This window comes from Thamnophis elegans, chromosome 8 (genome assembly GCF_009769535.1).
Source record: "Thamnophis elegans isolate rThaEle1 chromosome 8, rThaEle1.pri, whole genome shotgun sequence".
In the NCBI taxonomy this organism is placed as follows: Eukaryota; Metazoa; Chordata; class Lepidosauria; order Squamata; family Colubridae; genus Thamnophis; species Thamnophis elegans.
Window position 1 is genome coordinate 2,228,803 of NC_045548.1, and position 19,219 is coordinate 2,248,021.

A 19,219-nucleotide genomic window follows, 5' to 3' on the forward strand; every position below is an offset into this window, starting at 1 on the left:
AAGGGCTTTAGAGTTTATTGTTTTTCATACTGATAGAGAATGTATTTCTTTTATTTATTTGAATAAAATTTCATAATTAGTTTTGATATCTCATAGAGATCAGTTATTTAAAGATAAATCAAAAACTCCAATTAACTTGAAAAAACTCTAAGCATTTCCTTGGCAAAATAGGCATTCCAGATTTTTTCCCCCCAATAATTGTAGTAAGTTATAGCAAAAGATATAATATGTTCTATGCAAAGCTGCAATAAACAGGTTCTTGAAATACTTTTTGTAATCATTTTAATTCCTACTTCCAAAACCAAAAACAGCTGAGCTTCGTATATCCTGTGAAGTTCGTTAACGATTTCTGTTCATTTCGAGTTTCATTTATTGGGAAATTGTGCAATTGGGCAGCTAATTTGTTTAGTCAGCTACTATATTTCCATGTTATAATTGTGGTACAATAATTCACCAAAGTTGGTGGAGATAGCGGTCATGCATGGGTTAACTCAGTCAGTAACCAATAGAACTGAGTCGACCAAAGTGATGTCATCGCCTCTGAGGAGCATACTCCCACTTTTTTAGGCTCAGTTCAATTGGAACTGGCTGTGCTAATCGCTTTCTCCTCAACTAATATTACTTTAATTGGATTTCACTCAAACAAAGAAAGAAAATTACTTTTCTAAATTGGTCTCTGGATTGGGCTCCTGTTAGGACTCTCAATAGCCTCTGGGGGCTTGCCTGGAATTGCCTCCGGGCTTCTGAGGCTTCCTAATTCAGCAGCGCTAGCTGAAATAGCCGTGGGAGGCTCTGCTCACCGCTTCTGCCTCAGCGGGGGAATTCCTGGCCTCTGCTTTGCCGCTTGCACCGCTGACTGTTGCCGCCGCCTCCAGGAGCTTCCGAAAGCTGCGGGAAGCCTTTAAAAAGCCGTGAAGAGCCACCCGCCGCTGCAGCCGTCGCACCTCGCCGCCATCCTTTCAACGCTCCAGCTACCGCTGCACGTCCGCGGCTTTGCCCTTGGCTCCACAGCCTTACCGCAGGGTCTATACCACCCACGCTCACCGCGCGGCCTCGGCTACCTCGTAGCGCTGGCCCATAGGTTCTGTAGCCTCAGCGGCCGTTTGGTTTGGGCCATTTTGAGCATCCATGATTGGACGATGGATCAGGTCTGCCATTGGTCAAACTTACATCACGCATCATCTCACTCCTCCACCCAACATTACGGCTCATTCCACATGCAGCGCGGCTACGTCAGCGGCATGGGCACGGAAGGCCTCAGTGAAAGATATCTGAAAGCCAGCAACCTGGTCTACTCCTAATTCGTTTATACGACATTGCAAAGTGGATCGATATGCATCGGCAGATGCAGCTTTCAGACGTCGAGTCCTCCAACAGGTTCTCCCTTCTTCCAGCTCCTAGGCCAGTCTCATGCCCTCCCGGGGACACGCCAGCTTTGGTACGTCCCATGCATGACCGGTGTCTCCACCAACTTTGGAGAATGGGGCGTTGGTTCTTACCTGATACGCCCCTTCTCTGGGCAGGTGGAGACAGCGGTCATCCCCACCCTTGGGATCCTGCCTACCTCGCAGGGGTGATCTGGGAGCATGTTGTGTAGCCACTGGACGGAAAGCGATTGTTCACCGCACAGCAGTCTACTTATCTCCTTCGTCAAGAAAAGCGGGAGCATGCTCCTCAGAGGCGATGACATCACTTTGGTAGACTCAGTTCTATTGGTTACTGACTGAGTTAACCCATGCATGACCGCTGTCTCCACCTGCCCAGAGAAGGGGCGTATCAGGTAAGAACCAACGCCCCATTCTCTGACGCTTCACAGCTAAAGCTGCTTTCTATAGGATTCTTTGTAACAGATAGAAATTAGTAGAGCTGAGCATTCGTACTTCTAAAGGGCTCCATTATGAAATCATAGGTAGTCCTTGAATTATGACTATAACTGAGCCTGGCAATTATGACCATAAGTCTTGATAGTTGTAAAATGGGTCACCCTGTGGTTTGGCCCAATTTTACAACCTTTTTCACAGAGGGGTACATGTGTAAAAGCCCCTCCCTCCCCCCGGACTGCCAACCCAGAAAGGTTGGGGAACTCTATATTAGAGTGTATAATTTGTCAACAATTTTATGCGTCTTCAGTTGCTTTCAATTTCTCGTAGTATTCTTATAACCTACTTTTAAAGGCCTATTCCGTTTCAAAAATTTTCACACAACTAAGGGAAGTAGCATCAGGAAACTAAAGTTTAAACTTCCATTGGATGTACAGAAATAGCTATATAATTCATTGGATGTTAACTAAAATGTTCTACTAGAATTATAACAAATTACATTGTCAATTTTTGTAGAAATCCTGAATTCAGCTAGGGGGGGGGGAAGCTGTTGTCCAACTGTTAATCTACTGACATTGGGACAGCACTGCGGGGGGGGGGGGGGGGGGGGGGGAAGGAGAATATCATTTGATGGAGCCAATATTTATTTTGCAAGAAAATGAGTTAACTTTCCCTAAAATGGTCCCTGAACGTATGCCATCCTATCATGATTAAATCTAATGACTTTATTGAGGTTAGGATTGGATGAGAAATAATCCTTTTACTACGACATTTCCTTGTACTGTCTACAGCAGTGGTAGTCCAACCTGGCCCCTACCGCCCCACTAGTGGGCGTTCCAGCTTTCATGGTGGGCGGTAGGGGTTTGCTGCAACTCTGCTTTATCAATTTTATAAAGTAAAGTTACTTCCCTACTTTTTCAATCACCATTACTGTGGAACCGGTGGGCGGTTAGAAAATTTTACTACTAACAGAGATACAAAAGTGGGCGGTAGGTATAAAAAGGTTGACTGCCCCTGGTCTACAGCCTATGTTAAGTTTTTCAGCGCAACTGATAGGTCAGCCATCTTTGTTTTCCATTTATAAGTCAATAATTTTTTTCATTCTGAAATACTAAAAATACAGGACAAAATATATTGAATTTCACCAATGCACATAAATCTTCAAACATTCCAAAAATGATGGATGTATACATATATACGTACACCATGCTAGAAGTCATCTACCAGTAAGAGACATATGTAGCCATTTTATTTCTGTTGTGAGACCTGTAGTTCAAACTAACATTCAGAACTCACTCTAGGCTTTGCGTAAGTAAAGTAGAAATACTGTCAAAACTTATTCTGGGCAAAGCAGGGCCGAGCTTTGGCAGTGCTTACACAAAGTGCTTACACTTGGCATGGGCATGTCAGACTAGGGTTGAAAAATACTATTCCCCCAACATACTCAGCTTTAGAGTCATAAATATAGCTTGAGAACTTTGGGGTTATGTTTTTACCTCTTTGGGCAGAAAAAAAAAAAGTTAAGTAATATGTTATCATTTAAAAGTATGGCAAAATAGAAGTAATTGCTCTAGATATGTCTGTGAAAGATGCCATGATAGGCAAGTTTAAAAATGCATATTTCATTATTTTGGCACACCTGGTATAACTTCCCAACAGGCAAGAATCACTTTATTGATAAAAGTGGAAGTCTCTTTCCTTGGCATTGATCATTTTTCATTCTTTTTCTTCTGGAAGTAAATTCAACTAGCACTTTGGACTTGTGGAAATCTTGTTAAAATAGTAATCGCACAGTAATTATATACTTTGAATCTTAGGAATAGCCTCCAGCCAAATCCTTAAGTTCAGAAGAATTTGATCCGTATTCTTCCTGTAAGATTAGACATTCTTGCACTTCTTGATTCACTAAGCAGGTGAAATTAATTCAGGTAAGTGTGCGTAAGAGTTCAGCACACTAAAGGCAGCTATAGTCCCTCTCTTATTGGAAGAGTTCTCAAGTTAAAAAAAAAAATCTAAGAGATCTTCAAGTATAGGGAGTCCATATATAGCATTTGAGCTCTTCCCGCATTACTTCCCATTGAGTAAAACCTCTTGTCCTTCTGCTTCTGTCATTCCTTTCCTCCCCCCTTCATTGACTAAAAACATGGAACATGCATTAGGACATTCAAGAAGGTTTCTCATTGTTTCTCCACTCCCATTGATAGAAGGAAGTTTAGAAGTACTGATGCAGCGATGCAGAGAACGCTCCAATCCTATAATATGCATGAAAGAATATGACCAATGGACGTATGGACACACAACTAATTCCAACAGAGTCAGTATCCAGCTTTCTGCAAGGTAACGTCAGCCTTGTATCTGCCCCATGTCACCCAATCTAGATAGCATGAAGCAACCTTGCAAAAGGTAATAATAAGACTGATAACCTTGTTATGTTACTGATCTCATCCAATAATATTTTTCAGTTGAAGGGAAAATAGTTTCAAAACATTTTAATACATTTAATTTAAAAAGTCTAAATAGACTAATCAATTTTTAAAGTTTCAGAATCAGTTTGTAGAGTGGAGATTTGCGGTTTATATGACCATTAAAAATTCCACTTAGTAAAAATTAAGTAGAACCTCAGAATTAAAAATCCAACAAATATTTCAGCTATTATTCTGCTGAGTATTGTTTTTAACTCTCAAAGTGGTAATTCCTTCAACCCTTCATCGTTTGCTTATATTTTCAAACTACTGTAAAACCATATTTATATATCCATTCTCATTTCTAGAAAATAACGATAAATATACTTCTAAGACCATTTGTATTGCCAGATAATTTAAACAAATGGTTTATTGGAAGTTTGACTACTAATTTATCCTAAAATATAATAAACATCTAACCACTGTCTAGGATCTAATAATCTTCCTTAGAGTTACTGACAGGTATTATCATGCCATTTAATACTGATCACTTTTTGAATGTGCCTCTTCTAGTGGAATATTGTCTGACCTGTTTCTGCTTTCTAAATATGTAATTTAATACTTTTATAAAATGCACTTCTCAGTATCATGTATTTATGCTCCTTAATTAATATCGCAGATTTTCCTTCTCTAAATCTTATACACAGACACTTTTATGTAGTATGTACTAAATCTTGGATAACTAATTACAACCAAAACGTTGGTGTTTTAATGTAGGATAACTGATACGTTCTATAGATTAAGATTAAAAATCTTCTATAACTGAAGCTTTTTTCCAGACCCCTTTAACCAATGAACATTTTCATTCACTGCCTCCATTCTAGTTACATAAATATTCCTACCATCTTCCACCCTGAAATGTTTATTATTTATTTATTTATTTAGTGATCTTGAAGCAGAATAATACACCTTTTACTATCTTCAGAGTATAGTCCTATTGAAGCAACACATATATATCTATTCTCGTGGGAAAGGGAACAGGATTATTTAATTAGAGAAGTACAAAATATAGGAAGTTCAAGTAATGATTATTTAAAAATCAGTTACTGCACATCTATTCCTGTGGAAATGGGAACAAAAATATGTAATAAAAAAAATAGGAAACAAAAATATTTAATTAAAAATAGGAAATAAAGGAAGTGCAAGTAATCATTTTACTTTAAAAATCAGTTACTATTATCTCAATCCATATATTTGCCCTACATCCTTTCATATGGCAAATTCGTTATTATTATTCCACAATGCCATTGTAGGTTTTTTTTTATTTCTAAAGACACCTGAATGTTTTCTTTTTATTATTATTGTAATATTCTACTTCGTTGTAGAATATTGAAAAGGACTTTCATATTGACAAGGTTTCCTGATCCAAGATTTGATAAGCATTGAAGCCTTCTTATTATATAATGTTGAATAAACATGCAATAAATATTTGTCCTGATTTTTTTCTGCATGGACAGCAGGCAAGGAACGTATTCATGTTTACGCTAGTATATAGTTGTATTTCACTAATACTTATGTATAATTATAATTATTATTTATTTATTTATTGTCATTGTACGTATATAAACAGTTTACACATACAACGAAATTCACATTAACACCCAGAGACCAAGCCCAACACACATAGCAATCCCCAAACACACACATCACCCACCAAAACATCCCCCGCCCCTAAACCACCCAAGCATTCACACAACAGACCAAGGAACGCTGTCCAACAGTTCACTGACGGTGGCCCTTTAGGTCATTGTTGAGTGCAATTATAGCTCTGGGATAAAAGCTATTCAGAAGACTTGTGGTCCTAGTTTTAATTGTTCTGTATCTTCTGCCAGAAGGCAACAGTCTAAAAAGATTGTAAGCAGGATGGGAGGAGTCTCTGAGAATGTTATGCAACTTCCTCAAACAGCGAGATGCGAAAATGTCATCCAGGGCTGGTAGCAATTACAACACAGTTTAGTAATTTTACTAAGAATTCAGTAGCACTGACTGTTTACAGGCAATGCAAGGCCTTGGTAGTATTAAGTGGAGCAATAAGAAAGTGCCTGTTATGTGAAACTAAATTCATATTACTAGGCAAAGACAATCCAAAATTTAATTTCACTTGATTTTTCTGTTCACTGTGCAAATTAGGAATTATGACTTTTTAAAAACTCGAGCTAATAGCTCTACAATTTTTTTAAAAAAAAACTCAAGGTTTGATACTGATTTATCAGTTAAAATCACAACTCCTAAATGGTATGTAAAGAGAAAGGAATATTGCTTTCTTTTTATTTATTTACTGTTACATAATTCCAGCAAATTTGTAAAGAAGATTAATACTATTACATATATGTTCAGGATTACTTCTCTGATATTTCTAAAAATAAAAAAAAACATGCATACAATGTGTATAAAAACAACAATATAAATGATTTTGCACCCTACAGCATCATTGGATATTCAGATAACGTGATCAAATAGAGGTTTTGGATTAACTAAATTAAATATCAGTTAAAACTAAAATTCTCTCCAGTTGTATATCATGAGATTAATATTGTATATGTCCTTGTGCAATTGCTGTGTTGGCAGTCTTGCATCAAGATGTGACTCCACGTAGCAAAACAGCTATTTCCTGACCCTGTTTTGTTATATTCAGAATCTAATTTATAAATACAGTCTCATCTTTTTCTGTTATGAAACTAGTGAAATCTTCTCTATTCATTAAGTGTATTTCAAGAGATTTTCAAAAATACTAGATGTCCTTGTCATACTTAATTATGTTTACATTACCTTTATAGATCCTTCTTTATGTATATTATAATTTATTTGAAAAATAATAACGTGTAATCTTAGAGATACAGAAATAATTTAGGGAGTTTACTTTAGTTAGCTAATCGTTTTGTTGCGAAAAGTCTTAATCCCCCTTCAGGGAATTCTCTTCAGCGAAGATATTCTCCATTCTTTGATCATTATTATTCTATTTGTAAGCAATTGTTTCATTTTGGATTTCTCTTTTTGGAAATTAGAGTTTCTTGGAGAGACTTTTACAGCCATAATGTTTTGGATTGCATTCCTTGGAATAATATTCTATAGAAATACTCATGTCTTCAGACTTGATTCAAAGAATCTATTCTATTGATTTAACCTTTTAAAATGGGGTGGTGTTTTGCCTATTAACCACTTTCAGTACTTGGACCCGCAAGATTATTGAAGTGGAGAAAGACTTGAATTCTGAAGCAAACAAAAATAGAGTCCTTGGCAAGGGTTTTTTTTTTTTCCTTCATACAATCAACGCCATTTGATATTAAGTTATATAATTAGATTTGAATGGAAAAAGAAATGTCATGGTAATAGAAAATGCAATAAACATAAAGAAGCTCAACTCTGTCATAGCTTCTCCTCTTATTAATAAAACCTGTTTCCAAATCTTTCATGTAGTCTTTTTGTCTTTCAGGATAATTTTGTAATTTTTTATTATTGAAAGACAGTGGAGTGGGGCTCAGTGCTAGTCAACTGAGAAAGTCTAGCTGCTTTTAAATTTTTCTACCATTTATGAGAATAAATACTCTGATGGGGACAGAATCAAATAAATGTTTATAAAATTACCAATTCAAGAGATAAAGCAATCAGATGTCCTCCAGAGGGGTTTGGACTTTAACTGTTATTAATATTTTGTGTCATTACATATCCAACATTAGAAATCACTATGTATAATTCACAGCCTACTGTGTTTCCCCGAAAATACGACATGTCCCGAAAGTAAGGATTTTGGGGGTGGGCCTAAATATACGCACTTCCCCGAAAATAAGCCCAGTGGACAACCCACCCCTTCACCTGGGCAGAACGCCACTCACCGAGCAGTATCCCAAAGGTGCCTGTCCCCCCCCCCGCGCTTATGTGCCTCCCATGACGATGTTGGCAAAGGCAGTCTGCACCAGGTCCTTGAGCTCACAGCCGATGCCACCGGTGCCCACACCAACACCCGCGCGGAAGCGACAACCTGGGCGAGGTCTCCCTGCAGGGCCAGGGCTGCCACCGCTTCCATCTCAGCACTGAGGATGACTTCCACTGCGGCTTCCAAACCCCAGCTGGAAGCGGAGAAGAGGCCAGTTGGGCCAGCCACCTCCTCTCAAGTCTTCCGGCAGCCAGGGCAGAGAGTCTTCTGCCAATGGCCACTCTGGGACTGCACTTCCCGCTCTATGGTTCTGCCCCGGCTCCTGGAAGACACTCTGCTCTGGCTCCCGGAAGACTTGGCAGCAGGTGGCTGGTCCAACCAGCCTCTTTTCTGTTTTTCAGCAGCTTCCAGCCTGGGTTTGGAAGCCACCTCAGTCCTGGGATGGCGGCGGCAGCCCGGGCCCTCCAGGGAGAGCTGGCCCAGGCTGTGGCTTCCACGTGAGTTCTGGTGGTGGGTGCCGGAGGCATTGGCTGTGAGCTCCTCAAGGAACTGGTGCTCACCGGCTTTGCCCATATCAAAGTGATGAGGACTGGGAGGTGCATGAATGGGGAAACAGGCGCTCACACGGCTTTGCGCCTTTGGGATACCGCTTGGTGAGTGACGCTCACTGCCCGGCTGGAGCGAGGGGTTGTCTGCTGGGTGCGCACCACATGGCAAGAGGTGCCAGGTGGCTGCTCTCTTGCGAGCAGGCTCCCAAAGTGCCTGGCACAGGGACGGGAGGATGCGGGCACAGCTTCAGGGGCAACAGCTGATGAGCCATTGTGTTGCACTGTCACAGCAGCACAACACAGCAGCCATGACGTGACCACTCTCATGCCTCCTGCACCCTCAAAATAATAAACCCTCCTCCTCCAAAAATAAGGCCAAGCCCTTATTTCGGGGAAAACATGGTATGTCTACAATTTTAATTCCCACAATTTGATGCTAAACTATAGATCTTATGTTTCCTAAGCTGTAAACCAAAAACATGAATGAATGAATGAATTCATAATATCATTTTTCTGAAGGAGAAATTTGGGCATCCAATTTTACCATACTGAAATATTGCTCTATTGCTATATAAACTCTCCAGTCTTGGAATAAATTGGGAAATATTTTTATTTCTTAATATTCTAAAATCTGAGTCTTATGTTTTCTTTGTTTGCTTTTGTTAATGAATTGCAGGTAATATGTGGAATTTAAAGTAGTCTATTAAGATAATCTTTCATTGTTTAAAGATTTAAGGAAAGACTTTTTTTCTATTCATCTTCTTATTAAAGTCTTCCTAATTCGGGGTATTGTTGAAAATGTCTAATTTGGACATAAAGATCAGGGAAAGAGTTTTTTTTTTTTTTAAGTTATAGCTGCCTTTGGGAATTTATACCATCTGATGTAGAGATTATATTGAAAAGCTATCTATATAGAACAAGATTTTTGTTTTTAATATATAGACAACCATAGTTTAGTGAAGTGTATGTACTTCCATGACAATAAATGTATTTCTTAGAACAGCAGTAGGATGATCCTTTATAAATCTGATTGATAGTGACATTGCAAAAAAATAATAATCAGGAACTAGACAAATAAAATGTTTCTGAATTATACCTTTTCTTTTAATTTTTTTCTGATTCGGAAGGCATATTGTGTAGTAGCACAAATACATGAAGTAGCTAAAATATCAGAATTTTAATATAAATTGCTTGCAAATCAGATCGAACTTCTGTAAATAGGCATAAAGTCCTTTTTGCTGTAAATATATCTTTATATAAAATGTATCAAAATAAAATTAATTAAGTTTTTTGTATGGCAATCAGCATAATGAGACGTTAATCTTAAACTCATTCTCATTTTCAGTGGTTTAAACCACTTTCTTTTCTTCAGCTTCAAGTAAGCAAACATGGATTAAGACAAGATTGTTCAGATACCAGAACTTACAGCTATAATTTGTATGGACCGTTTTCTGAGTTCATAACATGCTTGTGAATTGTGTTGGTAATGAATTCAGTATGTGAAATAATTTTATTGCTCTTTAGAGTTTTAAATGTTCCTTCTATGTTCCTTAATATCACTTGATAGTTTTTGCTTTCCTTCCTGCTCACGTTCTTTTTAGGAGTTGATTCCACTCATTCTGTGTACAGCTTGCCTCCATCCCGAACCTAAAGAGAGAGACCAACTCCTGCATATACTGTTCAACTTGATCAAAAGGCCAGATGATGAGCAAAGGTGTGTGCTTTGTATTAGCTTTCTCTTTCTGACTTCTTTTTTTTTAAATCGGGGATTACTTTTCTACTGCAGACGTTCTCTCAATAGGTTTGTAGTCTAGTTTAAATATTATCGCTGTATATAAATTGCCAAAGGTAACATAAGCATTTTTCAGCAATGTACTAAGTGGCAACATAACTTTCATAGCATCAGTATAGACCAGTGTTTCTCAACCTTGGCAACTTGAAGATGTCTGGACTTCAACTCCCAGAATTCCCCAGCCAGCATTCGCTGGCTGGGGAATTCTGGGAGTTGAAGTCCAGACATCTTCAAGTTGCCAAGGTTGAGAAACACTGGTATAGACCACGGCTGTCAAACTCGTAGGCTGGATGCGTCACACGCTGGCCACGCCCATTTTAGCAAAGGGGTCCTGACATGTCACGTGACAACGCCATTGCAACGCAAATTTGATAGCTCTGGTATAGACTAACAGATTGAAAAAAAACTTGTAAATAGGTTTCTGACCAATCCTCAAACTTTGAATCGTCTCTTGCTGTAGACTTGGTGTAGTAACAGAACAAAAAAAAGTCATTGTCAAGTTCTAATCATCAGGCTGTGTCTCATCAGACCGTCCTTAGGAAAATATTAAAAAATCAAGTTATCTGAGAAGTTATCTTGGCTTTGCAGCACAGATTTAGAGCAATCTGCAGATTCTTCAAGCAGAATTTAATTTTTGAAGGGAGATGATGCAGTGCTAATTGAGGAACTGACATCTTTGTAAAGGTTAAAAGACTATTTCTACCCCTCTGTTGAATGGTAGGTAGTGGGTAGTTACATTTCTTAAAAACATTTTTTAAATTAAATATAGTGTGAGATTGTTTCATGGAGATTCAGTTTCATAGAAAAATAAATGAAAAATAAATATGCTGCCAATTTTATCACATTTATGGGCTAAAGTTGATATATGGGAGATATTAACTAAATATTCTTTAGTTTCAAACAAATCATTGGTACAATATAGACTAATTCCTCAGATAAACAATTCTGAGCATTTTGAAGTTTTTACGTATATTAAAATCTCTTTTTCTTCCCCTCTTTCCTTTTTTTTTCAATTTGTAGCTTACATTAAGTATATGTTTAATTTTGCACAATATAAATTATCTAGACTTTATTCTGCTATAGTATACATTCACATTGTGGATCGTTTGATCTACAGCATTTTTCTTACAGTGTGTATTTTATTTTATATATTCACTTATGAAAAACCACGACTGCAATTATTTTGTTTTCCAAAATATAAGCAGCAGTTTTATACCAGTAGTCCTCATTTAGCTATCAAATTGGGGCCAGTAACTCAATCATTAAGCAAAAATGTCCCTAAATGAAATGATGATTGTGTTTCTGGTATTACTTCAGTTTTGATTTCCAGACCTGAGAAGCTTATAATTACAATGATTGCCATAAAATTACTTTTTCATCACCTGTGAGCAGTTGCAAAGCGAGAGAATCTACCTGTGAAGCCAATTCCACTGTAAACAAAAGCAAGATAAAAGTGTGCGTTTCCTACAGAAATAAAGAAAAATATGCTTTTCAAAAGATCTTGTCTTTGAAAGTTATTCATGTTATCAATTGTTGACTTTCTGTGAGTAAAAGAGCCATCTGGTTCAATTATCTTAATTATTCTTTCAAATGGTGCATCTGCTGTTTGTTAAATGTTTGCAGGTTGCACTAGCATGTTTTTTTCATTATAGGCTTCTTTCTTTTTTTTTTTACTAGGCAAATGATTTTGACTGGGTGTGTAGCATTTGCACAACATGTGGGACCTACACGTGTAGAAGCTGAACTCTTGCCACAGTGCTGGGAGCAGGTATCGTTTCTGTTTTGCATTTAATTAACTTTAAAAAATCATATTTTTCCAGCCATAGTAATACGATCAGTGGCACATTTAAATTTACATATGGTGAAATGTAAATCTGCCGGAACAAATTCAGGCTAACAAAAATAAAGAAGAATCTGAATAGGTCGTATCTCAAGTCAAACGTCAGTGATCTAGCTTTTCTGTGGAAATCTAAGAACCTTTATGTTCGGTCTATACAGTAAACAGAAGATAATTTCATAGTACTGAAATGCAACATTATTGTTCACTTTTTAGTATGGGATTTATAAAAAAAATATTGTAAGCAAAAATAAAGGAATAAATGCTAACAAATATTAATGAAATAATTGTCTCCCACAGATCAATCACAAATATCCAGAAAGGCGGCTATTAGTAGCAGAGTCTTGTGGAGCGTTGGCACCATATCTTCCTGTAAGTATTTTATGAGCAGTTGATGATGATGATGATGTTCTTGTTACAGTTATTATTACTACTTTAAACTGAATATACATTTTCAAGAGTTTAAAGCTGTGGTCTACAACCAAAATCCAATAAGACTCAAGGAATAGGTTTATAATAGAGTTCATGGTCAAGTCAGGTTAATTTCCTTTTATTTAAAACTTTTTAAATGTTTCATTTTTTTAAAAAAAAAATTTTTTAAACCATCTAATATATTTTTCAAAATCATGCTTTACTTTTAAAGTATCCTTTCCTAAAATCAAAGTTAAAATGTAATATAAACCAAGATGAAGCAGTTTTCCGGAGCTGCAAAAACAAATCTTAAAAAATTAAAACTCAATAAAGAGTATTGGGTCGGACGGTTCCTTAAGTGGCATGTTTTTATTCCACCAACCATCTGAAAACAACAGAGCAGTGAACATATGATAGGTTTAATAGCCATCCTCTTGAAGTCTTAAAAAAAATTCATTTGCCATTTCCTTTTAGCTAATTTTTTTTTTGCTAAAAGCTGATAGAAATATCTTGCTACTAATTTGCCTTTGCAGTTTTGAATTGTGTATTGCTGGATAATACCAGGTCCCTATTTGTATTTTCAGAAAGAAATTCGTAGTTCATTGGTTCTTTCCATGCTACAGCAGATGCTAATGGAAGATAAAGCAGATTTGGTACGAGAAGCTGTTATCAAAAGTCTTGGTATCATCATGGGATACATTGATGATCCAGACAAATACCAGCAGGTATTGTGCCTGTTTATATGTATATATGTATATATATTTATATGTTTATATGTACAAGCAAATGAAATATATTGTTTACAAGGATCCAGGATAAAATATTTTGTACAATTACTGAATAACCTTGATTATTTAAATTATTCAGAGTCATCAGTATCTAGAATGCTTCTGCACTTTTTATATGAATGATGCTACTCATTTTCTTACAAATCATATTTACTCTGTAATTTTACAAATTTAGAACAATTATTTGCTTTTTCTTGTTTTGTTGCTTTTCCTGAGGTCTTAAAACAGAATTATGTATTTTTAATGTTTAAACACAGATTAACATAAAATCCTAAATGAAAACATTTCCTATGAACCTCTATTTTGCTGTATCAAAGAATCCAGTTGTGAAGGTGAAGAGTGATCAGTTTTCTTACTTCTGCTTTTTATTTATTCTTCTGTTTTTCTATTTGGAGAGGTCACAGCATAGAGTTGCAGAATCGCAATAGAATTATAACTAAGCCTTCTAATATGTACACAAAATTCTGCTGGTATCTTGTTATGTATCTAAACTAAATAAAACCTCTACACGTATTTTTCCTTTCATTGCCAGGGATTTGAACTGCTACTCTCAGCATTGGGTGATCCCTCAGAACGAGTGGTTAGTGCAACTCACCAAGTATTCTTACCAGCTTATGCTGCTTGGACTACAGAATTAGGAAATTTACAGTTGCATCTTATACCTACATTGCTTATTAAAATTGAAAAACTACTCAAGGTAAATATGTAAAATATATTAAAAGTCAGATATTTTTTATCATTTGTGAAAAACAAGACGTAATATAAACCAAATAGCTTTGGTGCCTTTTACTTCAAGGCCCATGTATTGATATATTTGGTTGTACAGTTGTTAGCAAATCAATATGGTTGAGTTTCTTTGAATGTAGTCAAAATTATTGTTGTTTTACAAACATACAATCATATTGATTATGTTTATCTTCTTTTATTTTGTTATTTTTCATTTTTACCATCTTTAAGTGGAGTTCTGGTTATTAATCATAATAAAGATCTGACTGATCAACTGACTATGTATGTATGCATGCATGCATACATACATACATACACACACACACTTTTTAGGAAATGCTGTTGAGTGGCTATGTAGTGTAAGAAAGCCAAGTTTTAACTAGATTTTTGGCATATGTTTCAGGAAAGTGAACATGGACTGGATGAACATAAACTCCATATGTATCTTTCTGCTTTACAATCCTTGATACCTTCTCTTTTTGCACTGGTATTGCAAGATGCCCCCTTTACAAGCAAAGCTAAGCTTCAGGGAGAAGTCCCACATATAGAAGGTACCTGCTTCAATATTTTCTGTAAAGCTTTATTTAGAAATAAGACCTCATAGAAATGTTGATGTAGTTGTTGGAGTTGTTCAACCATTTTTCTCTTTTTTAGCTTAGAAATATGAATGCTTCTTTGGGAAATAATAATGTGTAATGTGTGTGTGTGTGTGTGTGTGTGTGTGCGCGTGTAATATATATATATATATATATATATATATATATATATATATATATATATATATATATATATATATATTCTGAGGTTTTCGCGGGTGTTAGTATGTAGGTCTCTAGTTATTCGGGTTTTCTCCCGCGTAAAATTGGAGATGTCTTGGTGACGTTTCGACGAAGTCTCATTCGTCATCTTCAGACTACTTCAGGCTCGGAAGCACCGAGCCTGAAGTAGTCTGAAGATGACGAATGAGACTTCGTCGAAACGTCGCCAAGACATCTCCAATTTTACGCGGGAGAAAACCCGAATAACTAGAGACCTACATATATATATATAACATGTGCATGTATGTGTGACTGTCTACACATTCAGTATATGTGTATGTGTGTATATGGGTATATATATATATATTTCTTCATTTGAGAGCAGGCATTGGAATTTCATTTTAATGTGTGCCATTGTGTAGACAAAGAAGTAACAATAAAGGTGATCTTATCTTTTTCCAATGTTATCAGAAAATAAAATGTTTGAGCTCACTTCCTAGAGATTGCATGGATACATGCATGTGATTTTCTCAGTTACAATATAAATATTGATTCTTGTCTCCTGGATTTATTTTAAATATCAATTTAACTAAAGCCTGTTTTTTAAAAAAATTTCTTACACAATCCTGATGAGCTTTTTGAGGACAGCTAAATTGATTTATTGACACTAAATTGAGTATTTTTTGAAAATATATGTTATTTCTTATGCTTTTTTAAATTGTTGGTTTGCCTGGTGCAAAAATTATGCAGAGGTCCAGTTGCTTTCTTAATATTATATAAAAAAAAACAGTCCTCTTGATTTCGCAACAGGCGATTTCCATTAGTTTAAAACCCTCTAGGTTATCGTTATCTGTGAATGCAGTTGGTTCCTTTCAGATATATATTTTCCTAGTACAGTACTAAACTGATAAGGTTGTCAGCAATTTTGTGTTTCAATCATAAAGCTTCCAAAAAGATTTCATATCAGTATTGTCCTCTAGATATTATTGAACTCAATCCCCATTTCTCCTAATGAGTATAACCAGTGGTGAAAAATAAGATTTTAGCTAAACAGTATTTAAAAGCTATATGTTGCAGGTTTTCTTTAAAAACATAAGAATCAGGTCCTTATGTCTAGGATCTGATGATATTTAAAGAATCAGATCCTAGACATAAGACAAACAGATGGATGCTTGGCAACTGACTCACAATTACTTTATGATGGTTGCAGCATCCCACAGTCACATACTCAACTTTCCTTGCCTGCTTCCTACAGTCAAAATCTAAATCAAATCTAGATATTCCTTTTGAAATCTAATACTAAAACTACAGGTTCCTAGGAAACATAATATTAAGTATAATGTATGACAATACCTTTGATTCAAGGGAAGGGGAGCTATGCATTTCTCAGAATATTGTTATTTAATCTCATCATACCTCAATACCTCAGCATCAAACATGCTGACTAGAATTGATAATATTCAGAATACCCGGAGAAACACAGATGATCCATTCTTTCTTTATTAGTGCTTTTTGGAACACAAATTGAATAAAAATTGATGGTTAAAAATTAATCGCACCCATTATTTCTCTTCCTGATTCTTATTGAATCGGCCAAAGGTAAATATTTCGGTTCTTTGCTTTCAGTAACAAGGTTCCCAAGACCTGTATCGCCTCTACAGGATGTGGCCACTATAATCGGAAGTCGTGAACAACTAGCTGTATTGTTGCAACTTTATGATCACCAGTTAGAACACGAGGGCACCACAGGATGGGATACCTTACTATGGGTTGTCAATCAACTGTGAGTTCTCCTTGTTTTGTTCCATTTGATAATTTCATTTTTAAATAATATTTTTTAATGTCTTATCTTTCAAAATTTACACTATAATCTGTTTCAACATTTTCAGATGACTACAGGTGGCAGGCAAAACCTCTTAATTCAGAAACATTACTTTTAGATTAAGATGAGATGTCTCAACATTGCTAGACATTTTTAACATTGTTCTGACCATTCCAGAAACGCTGCAAACTAAGTTTTAAATTGATGTTTAAAGCTCTAGATCAGTATTTCTCAATCTTGGCAACTTGAAGATGTCCGGGACTTCAACTCCCAGAATTCCCCAGCCAGCGTTCGCTGGCTGGGGAATTCTGGGAGTTGAAGTCCGGACATCTTCAAGTTGCCAAGGTTGAGAAACACTGCGATGTTTCCAGAACGGCCAGAACACTTACGATTCTCATACTCCGTTTCAAACTTAACAGTTCTGGCTCAGAACATTTTAAATGTAAAAAAAATTTAAAATATCTAAGTTTAAAATATCTAAGTTTAAAATATTTCTTTTAAAATTAAAATATTTTAAAAATTAAAATAAACTTTAAAATACTGTGCAGAATGTTTTCTGCATAGTATTTTAAATTTTATTTTAATTTTTAAAATATTTTAGTATTGAATCACATTCCCATTGCTGACTCCTGGTGATGTTGCAAGCACTGCTGTCACCAGCCACTTAGCAAAAATTCAGAGTTAGGACAGACTCCCCGAAAGGTTTTTATAGCCCAGTTCTGGAGTTCCAATGGTAGCTATCCCCAGCCCCTCCACTCCTATGACCGCATTTGAGTTGTTTGGAAACTTGTTCACGTTTATAGCCGTTTACAGCTTTCCATAGTCACATGACTTTAATTTGTAATGTTTTATAATAGAAACGAATGGGTTTTTTTAACGATTGTATCATTCGCTTTACAAACAAAGCATTCACTTCATCACTTCAAGTCTCAACTTACAACCATTGTAACTAATGCCGGAATTTATAAGTTCCATTACGGTTGTATGCAAATATGTATACAAAAATAGAGCCATTGTCATTAGCAGTTATAATACATCTTAGGTAGTTTTTGGACGCTCGAATATTATAAGTTTATATTTGTAATCACATCAAAATTGTAAATAAAACAACTTGTTTGGGCCCAAACATCAAGAACAGCAGTCTTCCTGGAAAAGAATCGGCTTGCTTATGTTAATCTTAATCTTGATTTTTCAGGTTGCCTCAACTTATTGAAATTGTTGGTAAAATCAATGTAGCTTCAACAGCATGTGTTCATGAATTCTCAAGGTTTTTCTGGCGACTTTGCCGAACTTTTGGGAAGATTTTCACCAATACAAAGGTATAATGAAATATAACGATTCTCTGTATAGATAGTGGAATGATGACATGGGATTATAGGTTTAGAAAGGATTTCAAAGACCTTTAGATTTCCTCTTCTCAGACAGTTTTGTGTATTAAAAGGATACTACAGGTAATCTTATCATGGTTTTGCCTAATGTTTCCTTACCTATTAATAATCTTGTTAATTATGCTTTTTCTATTGTATCAGGTAGACCTTAAATCAGTGTTTCTCAACCTTGGCCACTTGAAGATGTCTGGACTTCAACTCCCAGAATTCCCCAGCCAGCTGGGGAATTCTGGGAGTTGAAGTCCAGACATCTTCAAGTGGCCAAGGTTGAGAAACACTGCCTTAAATGCTTTTATATCACCACCATTAGAAAATGTGCCTGCCAACACATTTTTCCACTGTACGTATCCATTTAAACACAAAGTAGATAATTAAAATCCAATAGATGCAATTTGCCAGAAAGATTAGAATTAGATTGTCAGAAGGTTAGATTAGGTTACACTAATTGAAATGCATACTAGGTAGAGCATTGGTGCTCTAAGTAAGTACTAAGCACTCTAACTAAGTACTAACAACCTTGGGGAAAGAGGCTAACATATCATCAGCTATTTAGATAAACATGGGGAATTTTTCCATAGTTTCCATTCTTATCCAGATCTTTGTAAAAGGGCAGAATAATTTCTCCCCTGCAAGGATAGCTTTGGAAAAAAAAACATATATGCTTGCCAGATATTTCAGGGCATGGTTCTAGAATAGCAATAGCAGCTGAACAAATGTTCTTAAAACTTTCTGAATGTGATTGCCTATAATTTCATATGTTACTGTAACTCTTCACTTCTAAAAGCAATAATCAGTTTCAGAAAATATTTTTCTTTTGCTAGTTTTGAATCAGTTTGCAGAGAAAACTGTTTCTCTATGAACAAAGTTGTAGACATAATACTTTGGAGAGAAAATTCCATTAGAAGAAAATATATATGTAGCTCAGGTTGAATTGTGGAGTCTTTGAGGCTCTCTGATTCTGATGTTTGCTTGCAGATGTTTCATTCCTCAACT

General features: G+C 36.0%; 1 protein-coding gene across 6 annotated transcripts in view; it reads left to right on the forward strand.

Moving 5' to 3' along the window:
• RELCH (RAB11 binding and LisH domain, coiled-coil and HEAT repeat containing) overlaps positions 1-19,219 on the forward strand; it is a 68,740-nt gene that overhangs the window by 29,772 nt on the left and 19,749 nt on the right. For 5 of the 6 annotated variants that reach the window (XR_004255900.1, XM_032223144.1, XM_032223143.1 and 2 more), the window contains exons 11-18: positions 10,306-10,418; positions 12,174-12,264; positions 12,634-12,705; positions 13,329-13,469; positions 14,065-14,229; positions 14,662-14,809; positions 16,643-16,799; positions 18,034-18,157. Coding sequence is in view for 5 of the 6 variants with exons in the window: in XM_032223144.1 (XP_032079035.1) it covers positions 10,306-10,418; positions 12,174-12,264; positions 12,634-12,705; positions 13,329-13,469; positions 14,065-14,229; positions 14,662-14,809; positions 16,643-16,799; positions 18,034-18,157 (1,011 nt within the window). In the remaining variant the exon portion in view is untranslated. Of the gene's footprint in view, positions 1-4,031; positions 4,158-10,305; positions 10,419-12,173; positions 12,265-12,633; positions 12,706-13,328; positions 13,470-14,064; positions 14,230-14,661; positions 14,810-16,642; positions 16,800-18,033; positions 18,158-19,219 lie in introns of those variants that run through there. The other variant, XM_032223145.1, reaches the window with a different exon arrangement.